This window comes from Salvelinus alpinus, chromosome 7 (assembly GCF_045679555.1).
Source record: "Salvelinus alpinus chromosome 7, SLU_Salpinus.1, whole genome shotgun sequence".
Lineage (NCBI taxonomy): Eukaryota > Metazoa > Chordata > Actinopteri > Salmoniformes > Salmonidae > Salvelinus > Salvelinus alpinus.
This window is the reverse complement of record NC_092092.1, coordinates 61,210,532-61,223,634: the sequence shown is the minus strand read 5'-3', so window position 1 is coordinate 61,223,634 and position 13,103 is coordinate 61,210,532. Positions and strand designations below refer to the sequence as shown.

Genomic DNA, 13,103 nt, shown 5'->3' with positions numbered 1-13,103 from the left:
TTCCTCAACCAGCTTTCTCCTCCTCTCCTTCTTCTGTCTCATCTGTCTATCTACTGAATCTATCCATCTCTCCTTAAATGTATCATGTCACTCTGGACTACTGTCTGTCTGTCTGTTTTTATTTCTGTCTGTCTCTGTTTTTCTTTCCCTTCCCTCTGTATCTATGTCCTGTGTGTGTTCTGTGCACACACACACATTCGCACACATGCACGTGTTCCAGATCAGATAGCATAAGTAGGTCAGTGGTGCAGATGTGTTTGCATTTATAAAAGTGGGTCATTGGCACAAGGTGTGTGTAGGATTATTGCTTCTGTCCCTCTCCTTGTCCCAATCTGCACTTGAACCAGGGACCCTCTGAACACATCAACAGCTGCCTCCCAGCACACCACCTACTGCTCCACAAAAGCCGCTGCCCTTGCTAAGCAAGGGAAATGACTACTTCAAGATCTCAGAGCGAGTGACGTCACCGATTGAAACGCTGCGTGTGTGTGTGTGTGTGTGCGTGCGTGCGTGCGTGCGTGCGTGTGCTTGGCGACAACATACTGCCAGCTGTTCTGTTTTTTTTGGGGGGGACTGTGGTCTCTGTGTTGGTGAAAACACAGCAATACTCCTCTTTAGTGGTTGACATTATTTGTTGCACTCTTTTCATATCATCATCCCTGTGCACTAAAGCACAGACGGAAGATTTTGAACAATGTCACATGACCAATAGATACAGAAAAAATCAATTAGTGAGAAACCTAGCTTTTCTCTGCCTTAATTTCCACAAGCGATAATATCCCAGTATTACAGGCATTCCTAATGGGTATATCTCAGTGATTTCTCTGTGCTCTCTGTAAAGATACAATCAATTTGAATCTCCCATTTTGGCCAAAATGAAATAAACCGATTTATTTTTGACTTATTCTGTGAATGTGGACTCTATCATTTGATCTCATCATTGTGGGTCTACTCACCACATGACACATGTATCTGTGTTTCAGGCTGTATCCTCTGATAGGGATCATCAACTAGATTCAGCCACGGGAGGATGTCACGCCCTGACCATAGAGAGCCCTTGTTTCTCTATGGTGTATGAGGTCAGGACGTGACTAGGGGGTATTCTAGTTTATAATTTCTATGTTGTGTTCTAGTTTATGTTTTCTATGTTGGTGTTTTTGTGTGATTCCCAATTAGAGGCAGCTGGTAATCATATTAAAGTAGATATTTTTTCCCACCTGTGTTTGTGGGATATTGTTTTGTGTTTGTGCATGTGCACCACATAGTCACGTTTATTGATATATTTTGTTTTGTTTAAGTTTCTCTTTGAATTAAATATGCTGCGCCTTGGTCCCGTTCTTACGACAGCCGTGACAGAGGATTTTGTCTTGACGCGGAACATACTGTAATTACAAATATTTGTAGACTGCAAATTGACCGCAAGAAGCCCAAACAGATGTCACATTTGACTTAAACATGCGTGAAAATACTTGGGAATAGATTTCCAAAACTAAAATCACTTGGAGCTGACATGCTGGTGTTTTTATAGTATTCTATGCCCAAGAATGGAAAATAAAAAGTATTTATTTAAAAAAAATCCTTTTTAAAATCCTTAGGGGACCAAATGAAACCATCTGCGGGCCACATTCGGTACGCGGGCCACCAGTTGGGGAACCCTGGTGTGTTGTGTGTTCTGACTGTCTGTACTCTGTCTAGGTGCCGGTGTTGAAGCCCATGGATCTGATGGTGGAGGTGAGTCCTCGGCGTGTCTTTGCCAACGCCCACACCTACCATGTCAACTCCATCTCCGTCAACTCCGACCACGAGACCTACATGTCAGCTGACGACCTGAGGATCAACCTCTGGCACCTGGGCATCACCAACCGCAGCTTCAGTATCCTTTAGATCAGACAATGGGTCAATACACACACTGTTCATTCACACACACACACACACACACACACACACACACACACACACACACACACACACACACACACACACACACACACAGTGATGCGGGTGAGGGGAATCATTCCTGAGGAGTGAAAATGCAGCTCAATTAATTATTACATCTATAAATATTTCTCTCCTTTTGTGGCATGTAACGCAGCTAAATAGAACACACACACTCCTCACCCCAGACAGGATTTGCGTGGTACAATTAATCTGAAATTGGGATTATCCTCCCACTACCGCTAGCACCCCCTAAAGGTATGTGTATAATACTATATGTAATAATGTCAGTGTGTTTTGGTGTATCATTCTGAATATGCTATGTTTGTAATCACTCTCGTACGCAATCAAATGTGTGTATGCTGTTATATAGACAGTATGTTGTAGTCCTGAACCCGTGCCCCAGACATCGTGGACATCAAGCCAGTGAACATGGAGGATCTGACAGAGGTGATAACAGCAGCAGAGTTCCACCCTCACCACTGTAACCTGCTGGTCTATAGCAGCAGTAAAGGAACTCTACGGCTCTGTGACATGAGAGAGGCCGCACTGTGTGACAAACACTCCAAACGTGAGTACACACACACAGACACAGCCTACAGTCAGACACACACTTACATTACAGATAATGTACATCACACACACACACACTCTCTCTCTCTCTCTCTCTCTCTCCCCGTCTCCTCCCCCAGTGTTTGAGGAGCCGGAAGACCCCAGTAACCGCTCCTTCTTCTCGGAGATCATCTCGTCTGTGTCGGACGTCAAGTTCAGCCACAGCGGGCGCTACCTGCTGACCAGAGACTACCTCACCGCCAAGGTGTGGGACCTCAACATGGAGAACAAGCCCCTGGAGATATACCAGGTGAGGAGTCCAATATCACTATTAACACAGAGACACAGACAGTATGTAATGTGGGGGTACCTTACTGAGCCACTACACTGGGAGAGTAGGTGGGGATACCTTACTGAGCCACTACACTGGGAGAGTAGGGGGGATACCTTACTGAGCCACTACACTGGGAGAGTAGGGGGGGATACCTTACTGAGCCACTACACTGGGAGAGTAGGGGGGGTATCTTTACTGAGCCACTACACTGGGAGAGGAGGGGATGATACCTTACTGAGCCACTACACTGGGAGAGTAGGGGGGGGATACCTTACTGAGCCACTACACTGGGAGAGTAGGGGGGATACCTTACTGAGCCACTACACTGGGAGAGTAGGGGGGGTATCTTTACTGAGCCACTACACTGGGAGAGTAGGGGGGGATACCTTACTGAGCCACTACACTGGGAGAGTAGGGGGGGATACCTTACTGAGCCACTACACTGGGAGAGTAGGGGGGGTATCTTTACTGAGCCACTACACTGGGAGAGTAGGGGGGGATACCTTACTGAGCCACTACACTGGGAGAGGAGGGGGGGATACCTTACTGAGCCACTACACTGGGAGAGTAGGGGGGGTATCTTTACTGAGCCACTACACTGGGAGAGGAGGGGATGATACCTTAATGAGCCACTACACTGGGAGAGTAGGGGGGATACCTTACTGAGCCACTAAACTGGGAGAGTAGGGGGGATACCTTAATGAGCCACTACACTGGGAGAGTAGGGGGGGATACCTTAATGAGCCACTACACTGGGAGAGTAGGGGGGATACCTTACTGAGCCACTACATTGGGAGAGTAGGGGGGATACCTTACTGAGCCACTACATTGGGAGAGTAGGGGGGATACCTTACTGAGCCACTACACTGGGAGAGTAGGGGGGATACCTTACTGAGCCACTACACTGGGAGAGTAGGGGGGATACCCTTACTGAGCCACTATACTGGGAGAGAAGGGGGATACCTTACTGAGCCACTACACTGGGAGAGTAGGGGTGATACCTTACTGAGCCACTATACTGGGAGAGTAGGGGGATACCTTACTGAGCCACTACACTGGGAGAGTAGGGGTGATACCTTACTGAGCCACTATACTGGGAGAGTAGGGGGATACCTTACTGAGCCACTACACAGAGAGTAGGGGGGATACCTTACTGAGCCACTATGCTGGGAGAGTAGGAGGGGAAACCTTACTGAGCCACTACACTGGGAGAGTAGGAGGGGAAACCTTACTGAGCCACTACACTGGGAGAGGAGGGGGGGATACCTTACTGAGCCACTACACTGGGAGAGTAGGGGGGGATACCTTAATGAGCCACTACACTGGGAGAGTAGGGGGGATACCTTACTGAGCCACTACACTGGAAGAGTAGGGGGGATACCTTACTGAGCCACTACACTGGAAGAGTAGGGGAGATACCTTACTGAGCCACTACACTGGGAGAGTACGGGGGATACCTTTACTGAGCCACTACACTGGAAGAGTAGGGGGGATACCTTACTGAGCCACTACACTGGGAGAGTAGGGGGGATACCTTACTGAGCCACTACACTGGGAGAGTAGGGGGGATACCTTACTGAGCCACTACACTGGGAGAGTAGGGGGGATACCTTACTGAGCCACTACACTGGGAGAGTAGGGGGGATACCTTACTGAGCCACTACACTGGGAGAGTACGGGGGATACCTTTACTGAGCCACTACACTGGGAGAGTACGGGGGATACCTTTACTGAGCCACTACACTGGGAGAGTAGGGGATGATACCTTACTGAGCCACTACACTGGGAGAGTAGGGGATGATACCTTACTGAGCCACTACACTGAGAGAGTAGGGGGGGATACCTTACTGAGCCACTACACTGGGAGAGTAGGGGGGATACCTTACTGAGCCACTACACTGGGAGAGTAGGGGGGATACCTTACTGAGCCACTACACTGGGAGAGTAGGGGGGGATACCTTACTGAGCCACTACACTGGGAGAGTAGGGGGGATACCTTTATGGAGCCACTACACTGGGAGAGTAGGGGGGGATACCTTACTGAGCCACTACACTGGGAGAGTAGGGGGGATACCTTACTGAGCCACTACACTGGGAGAGTAGGGGGGATACCTTTATGGAGCCACTACACTGGGAGAGTAGGGGGGATACCTTACTGAGCCACTACACTGGGAGAGTAGGGGGGGATACCTTACTGAGCCACTACACTGGGAGAGTAGGGGTGATACCTTACTGAGCCACTATACTGGGAGAGTAGGGGGATACCTTACTGAGCCACTACACAGAGAGTAGGGGGGATACCTTACTGAGCCACTACGCTGGGAGAGTAGGAGGGGAAACCTTACTGAGCCACTACACTGGGAGAGTAGGAGGGGAAACCTTACTGAGCCACTACACTGGGAGAGGAGGGGGGGATACCTTACTGAGCCACTACACTGGGAGAGTAGGGGGGGATACCTTAATGAGCCACTACACTGGGAGAGTAGGGGGGATACCTTACTGAGCCACTACACTGGGAGAGTAGGGGGGATACCTTACTGAGCCACTACACTGGGAGAGTAGGGGGGATACCTTACTGAGCCACTACACTGGGAGAGTAGGGGGGATACCTTTATGGAGCCACTACACTGGGAGAGTAGGGGGGATACCTTACTGAGCCACTACACTGGGAGAGTAGGGGGGGATACCTTACTGAGCCACTACACTGGGAGAGTAGGGGAGGATACCTTTACGGAGCCACTACACTGGGAGAGTAGGGGGGATACCTTACTGAGCCACTACACTGGGAGAGTAGGGGGGATACCTTACTGAGCCACTACACTGGGAGAGTAGGGGGGGGATACCTTACTGAGCCACTACATTGGGAGAGTAGGGGGGATACCTTACTGAGCCACTACACTGGGAGAGTAGGGGGGATACCTTACTGAGCCACTACACTGGGAGAGTAGGGGGGATACCCTTACTGAGCCACTATACTGGGAGAGTAGGGGTGATACCTTACTGAGCCACTATACTGGGAGAGTAGGGGGATACCTTACTGAGCCACTACACTGAGAGAGTAGGGGGGGATACCTTACTGAGCCACTACACTGGGAGAGTAGGGGGGATACCTTACTGAGCCACTACACTGGGAGAGTAGGGGGGATACCTTTATGGAGCCACTACACTGGGAGAGTAGGGGGGATACCTTACTGAGCCACTACACTGGGAGAGTAGGGGGGGATACCTTACTGAGCCACTACACTGGGAGAGTAGGGGTGATACCTTACTGAGCCACTATACTGGGAGAGTAGGGGGATACCTTACTGAGCCACTACACAGAGAGTAGGGGGGATACCTTACTGAGCCACTACGCTGGGAGAGTAGGAGGGGAAACCTTACTGAGCCACTACACTGGGAGAGTAGGAGGGGAAACCTTACTGAGCCACTACACTGGGAGAGGAGGGGGGGATACCTTACTGAGCCACTACACTGGGAGAGTAGGGGGGGATACCTTAATGAGCCACTACATTGGGAGAGTAGGGGGGATACCTTACTGAGCCACTACACTGGAAGAGTAGGGGGGATACCTTACTGAGCCACTACACAGGAAGAGTAGGGGAGATACCTTACTGAGCCACTACACTGGGAGAGTACGGGGGATACCTTTACTGAGCCACTACACTGGAAGAGTAGGGGGGATACCTTACTGAGCGACTACACAGGAAGAGTAGGGGAGATACCTTACTGAGCCACTACACTGGGAGAGTACGGGGGATACCTTTACTGAGCCACTACACTGGAAGAGTAGGGGAGATACCTTACTGAGCCACTACACTGGAAGAGTAGGGGAGATACCTTACTGAGCCACTACACTGGGAGAGTACGGGGGATACCTTTACTGAGCCACTACACTTGAAGAGTAGGGGGGATACCTTACTGAGCCACTACACTGGAAGAGTAGGGGGGATACCTTACTGAGCCACTACACTGGGAGAGTAGGGGGGATACCTTACTGAGCCACTACACTGGGAGAGTAGGGGGGATACCTTACTTAGCCACTACACTTGGAGAGTACGGGGGATACCTTTACTGAGCCACTACACTGGGAGAGTACGGGGGATACCTTTACTGAGCCACTACACTGGGAGAGTAGGGGATGATACCTTACTGAGCCACTACACTGGGAGAGTAGGGGGGATACCTTACTGAGCCACTACACTGGGAGAGTAGGGGGGATACCTTACTGAGCCACTACACTGGGAGAGTAGGGGGGATACCTTACTGAGCCACTACACTGGGAGAGTAGGGGGGATACCTTACTGAGCCACTACACTGGGAGAGTAGGGGGGATACCTTACTGAGCCACTACACTGGGAGAGTAGGGGGGGATACCTTACTGATCCACTACACTGGGAGAGTAGGGGGGATACCTTTATGGAGCCACTACACTGGGAGAGTAGGGGGGATACCTTACTGAGCCACTACACTGGGAGAGTAGGGGGGGATACCTTTACTGAGCCACTACACTGGGAGAGTAGGGGGGATACCTTACTGAGCCACTACACTGGGAGAGTAGGGGAGGATACCTTACTGAGCCACTACACTGGGAGAGGAGGGGGGGATACCTTACTGAGCCACTACACTGGGAGAGTAGGGGGGATACCTTAATGAGCCACTACACTGGGAGAGTAGGGGGGATACCTTACTGAGCCACTACACTGGAAGAGTAGGGGGGATACCTTACTGAGCCACTACACTGGGAGAGTAGGGGGGATACCTTACTGAGCCACTACACTGGGAGAGTAGGGGGGATACCTTTATGGAGCCACTACACTGGGAGAGTAGGGGGGATACCTTACTGAGCCACTACACTGGGAGAGTAGGGGGGGATACCTTACTGAGCCACTACACTGGGAGAGTAGGGGAGGATACCTTTACGGAGCCACTACACTGGGAGAGTAGGGGGGATACCTTACTGAGCCACTACACTGGGAGAGTAGGGGGGATACCTTACTGAGCCACTACACTGGGAGAGTAGGGGGGGATACCTTACTGAGCCACTACATTGGGAGAGTAGGGGGGATACCTTTACTGAGCCACTACACTGGGAGAGTAGGGGGGATACCTTACTGAGCCACTACACTGGGAGAGTAGGGGGGATACCCTTACTGAGCCACTATACTGGGAGAGTAGGGGTGATACCTTACTGAGCCACTATACTGGGAGAGTAGGGGGATACCTTACTGAGCCACTACACTGAGAGAGTAGGGGGGGATACCTTACTGAGCCACTACACTGGGAGAGTAGGGGGGATACCTTACTGAGCCACTACACTGGGAGAGTAGGGGGGATACCTTTATGGAGCCACTACACTGGGAGAGTAGGGGGATACCTTACTGAGCCACTACACTGGGAGAGTAGGGGGGGATACCTTACTGAGCCACTACACTGGGAGAGTAGGGGTGATACCTTACTGAGCCACTATACTGGGAGAGTAGGGGGATACCTTACTGAGCCACTACACAGAGAGTAGGGGGGATACCTTACTGAGCCACTACGCTGGGAGAGTAGGAGGGGAAACCTTACTGAGCCACTACACTGGGAGAGTAGGAGGGGAAACCTTACTGAGCCACTACACTGGGAGAGGAGGGGGGGATACCTTACTGAGCCACTACACTGGGAGAGTAGGGGGGGATACCTTAATGAGCCACTACACTGGGAGAGTAGGGGGGATACCTTACTGAGCCACTACACTGGAAGAGTAGGGGGGATACCTTACTGAGCCACTACACAGGAAGAGTAGGGGAGATACCTTACTGAGCCACTACACTGGGAGAGTACAGGGGATACCTTTACTGAGCCACTACACTGGAAGAGTAGGGGGAATACCTTACTGAGCCACTACACAGGAAGAGTAGGGGAGATACCTTACTGAGCCACTACACTGGGAGAGTACGGGGGATACCTTTACTGAGCCACTACACTGGAAGAGTAGGGGAGATACCTTACTGAGCCACTACACTGGAAGAGTAGGGGAGATACCTTACTGAGCCACTACACTGGGAGAGTACGGGGGATACCTTTACTGAGCCACTACACTGGAAGAGTAGGGGGGATACCTTACTGAGCCACTACACTGGAAGAGTAGGGGGGATACCTTACTGAGCCACTACACTGGAAGAGTAGGGGGGATACCTTACTGAGCCACTACACTGGGAGAGTAGGGGGGATACCTTACTGAGCCACTACACTGGGAGAGTAGGGGGGATACCTTACTGAGCCACTACACTGGGAGAGTACGGGGGATACCTTTACTGAGCCACTACACTGGGAGAGTACGGGGGATACCTTTACTGAGCCACTACACTGGGAGAGTAGGGGATGATACCTTACTGAGCCACTACACTGAGAGAGTAGGGGGGATACCTTACTGAGCCACTACACTGGGAGAGTAGGGGGGATACCTTACTGAGCCACTACACTGGGAGAGGAGGGGGGATACCTTACTGAGCCACTACACTGGGAGAGTAGGGGGGATACCTTACTGAGCCACTACACTGGGAGAGTAAGGGGGGATACCTTACTGAGCCACTACACTGGGAGAGTAGGGGGGATACCTTTATGGAGCCACTACACTGGGAGAGTAGGGGGGATACCTTACTGAGCCACTACACTGGGAGAGTAGGGGGGGATACCTTACTGAGCCACTACACTGGGAGAGTAGGGGAGGATACCTTACTGAGCCACTACACTGGGAGAGTAGGGGAGGATACCTTTACGGAGCCACTACACTGGGAGAGTAGGGGGGATACCTTACTGAGCCACTACACTGGGAGAGTAGGGGAGGATACCTTTACGGAGCCACTACACTGGGAGAGTAGGGAGGATACCTTACTGAGCCACTACACTGGGAGAGTAGGGGAGGATACCTTTACGGAGCCACTACACTGGGAGAGTAGGGAGGATACTTTACTGAGCCACTACACTGGGAGAGTAGGGGAGGATACCTTTACGGAGCCACTACACTGGGAGAGTAGGGGGGATACCTTTACTGAGCCACTACACTGGGAGAGTAGGGGATGATACCTTACTGAGCCACTACACTGAGAGAGTAGGGGGGATACCTTACTGAGCCACTACACTGGGAGAGTAGGGGGGATACCTTACTGAGCCACTACACTGGGAGAGTAGGGGGGATACCTTACTGAGCCACTACACTGGGAGAGTAGGGGGGATACCTTACTGAGCCACTACACTGGGAGAGTAGGGGGGATACCTTACTGAGCCACTACACTGGGAGAGTAGGGGGGATACCTTTATGGAGCCACTACACTGGGAGAGTAGGGGGGATACCTTACTGAGCCACTACACTGGGAGAGTAGGGGGGGATACCTTACTGAGCCACTACATTGGGAGAGTAGGGGGGATACCTTTACTGAGCCACTACACTGGGAGAGTAGGGGGGATACCTTACTGAGCCACTACACTGGGAGAGTAGGGGGGATACCCTTACTGAGCCACTATACTGGGAGAGTAGGGGTGATACCTTACTGAGCCACTATACTGGGAGAGTAGGGGGATACCTTACTGAGCCACTACACTGGGAGAGTAGGGGGGGATACCTTACTGAGCCACTACACTGGGAGAGTAGGGGTGATACCTTACTGAGCCACTATACTGGGAGAGTAGGGGGATACCTTACTGAGCCACTACACAGAGAGTAGGGGGGATACCTTACTGAGCCACTACGCTGGGAGAGTAGGAGGGGAAACCTTACTGAGCCACTACACTGGGAGAGTAGGAGGGGAACCTTACTGAGCCACTACACTGGGAGAGGAGGGGGGGATACCTTACTGAGCCACTACACTGGGAGAGTAGGGGGGGATACCTTAATGAGCCACTACACTGGGAGAGTAGGGGGGATACCTTACTGAGCCACTACACTGGAAGAGTAGCGGGGATACCTTACTGAGCCACTACACAGGAAGAGTAGGGGAGATACCTTACTGAGCCACTACACTGGGAGAGTACAGGGGATACCTTTACTGAGCCACTACACTGGAAGAGTAGGGGGGATACCTTACTGAGCCACTACACAGGAAGAGTAGGGGAGATACCTTACTGAGCCACTACACTGGGAGAGTACGGGGGATACCTTTACTGAGCCACTACACTGGGAGAGTAGGGGGGGATACCTTACTGAGCCACTACACTGGGAGAGTAGGGGAGGATACCTTACTGAGCCACTACACTGGGAGAGTAGGGGAGGATACCTTACTGAGCCACTACACTGGGAGAGTAGGGGAGGATACCTTTACGGAGCCACTACACTGGGAGAGTAGGGGGGATACCTTACTGAGCCACTACACTGGGAGAGTAGGGGAGGATACCTTTACGGAGCCACTACACTGGGAGAGTAGGGAGGATACCTTACTGAGCCACTACACTGGGAGAGTAGGGGAGGATACCTTTACGGAGCCACTACACTGGGAGAGTAGGGAGGATACTTTACTGAGCCACTACACTGGGAGAGTAGGGGAGGATACCTTTACGGAGCCACTACACTGGGAGAGTAGGGGAGGATACCTTACTGAGCCACTACACTGGGAGAGTAGGGGAGGATACCTTTACGGAGCCACTACACTGGGAGAGTAGGGAGGATACCTTACTGAGCCACTACACTGGGAGAGTAGGGGGGATACCTTTATGGAGCCACTACACTGGGAGAGTAGGGGGGATACCTTTATGGAGCCACTACACTGGGAGAGTAGGGGGGGTACCTTACTGAGCCACTACACTGGGAGAGTAGGGGGGGATACCTTACTGAGCCACTACACTGGGAGAGTAGGGGGGATACCTTACTGAGCCACTACACTGGGAGAGTAGGGGGGGATACCTTACTGAGCCACTACACTGGGAGAGTAGGGGGGGATACCTTACTGAGCCACTACACTGGGAGAGTAGGGGGGGTACCTTACTGAGCCACTACACTGGGAGAGTAGGGGGGATACCTTTACGGAGCCACTACACTGGGAGAGTAGGGGGGATACCTTACTGAGCCACTACACTGGGAGAGTAGGGGGGATACCTTACTGAGCCACTACACTGGGAGAGTAGGGGGCGGGGGGAAACCTTACTGAGCCACTACACTGGGAGAGTAGGGCTGGTATCTTTACTGAGCCACTACACTGGGAGAGGAGGGGATGATACCTTAATGAGCCACTACACTGGGAGAGTAGGGGGGATACCTTACTGAGCCACTACACTGGGAGAGTAGGGGAGGATACCTTACTCAGCCACTATACTGGGAGAGTAGGGGGGGTACCTTACTGAGGCCTATCTACATCTGCAATGCAGCAAGGAGACTGAGAGAAGGTGGGGGGATGGGAGAATGTAAGAACTGTAAAACTCTTCTGATTTGGCCGTATTAACTGAAGTCTTTCCTTTATTGAGGAGAGGACAGGAGAGGATGAGGGGGAGAACAGGTTAACACTGAAGTAAAAAAGGAAAGATGTGAGGGTGCAAGTGTTAAGGAGGGAGGGGTGGGTGAGTTGTGAGGGGAGAGAACAGGCAATGTTTTCTTCAACACATTTTCATTGGTCAGCGAGAACGGTATGGAAGCAAACATACCAATATGTTTTGATTTACAACCATACCACAAACTCAGTTTGACCGTAGATTGACCGCTGGACTTAGACATCACCACGCAGACAAAATGCTGATGCAAACAGGTCCAACAAATCAATAGCGAAGTGTGTGTGCATGCGCCTGCGCGTGCACCTGCCTGGCTCTGTCCTAAATGGATTAGATTAGAATGTGGTTCTGTAGTTCTCCTAAAATATATTAGGTACTCACAGCTGTCTATGTGAGTACTATGCTGTGGATTCTGTTTAGAGCTGTCCCTGTCAGTGTTGCACACTGTGTCCTGACTGTGTGTGTGTGTGTTGGCTGTGAACAGTGTGTTGATTAAATCTCTGTGTGTGATCCTGCAGGTGCATGACTACCTCCGCAGCAAGCTTTGCTCCCTGTACGAGAACGACTGCATCTTCGACAAGTTTGAGTGTGCCTGGAACGGCTCAGACAGGTAGACGAAGTGTGTGTGTGTGTGTGTGTGTGTGTGTGTGTGAGTGAGTGAGTGAGTGAGTGAGTGAGTGAGTGAGTGAGTGAGTGAGTGAGTGAGAGAGAGAGAGAGAGAGTGAGAGAGATTGTGAGTGGCTCTTCTAATCCCTTGTTCGTTGCTCTGGGAATGAATGTCTGTGCTCATGGCGTTATTCAGCGCAAGGGCAGAATTGGACATTCT

The 13,103-nt window shown here is 51.5% G+C and overlaps 1 protein-coding gene across 5 annotated transcripts in view; it reads left to right on the top strand.

Moving 5' to 3' along the window:
• Positions 1 to 13,103, top strand: part of LOC139581405 (serine/threonine-protein phosphatase 2A 55 kDa regulatory subunit B gamma isoform-like) — a 33,837-nt gene that overhangs the window by 18,592 nt on the left and 2,142 nt on the right. For 4 of the 5 annotated variants that reach the window (XM_071411135.1, XM_071411134.1, XM_071411133.1 and 1 more), the window contains 4 exons: positions 1,696 to 1,873; positions 2,342 to 2,506; positions 2,628 to 2,797; positions 12,796 to 12,887. In XM_071411135.1, the coding sequence (XP_071267236.1) occupies positions 1,696 to 1,873; positions 2,342 to 2,506; positions 2,628 to 2,797; positions 12,796 to 12,887 (605 nt within the window). Of the gene's footprint in view, positions 1 to 14; positions 1,080 to 1,695; positions 1,874 to 2,341; positions 2,507 to 2,627; positions 2,798 to 12,795; positions 12,888 to 13,103 lie in introns of those variants that run through there. The other variant, XM_071411136.1, reaches the window with a different exon arrangement.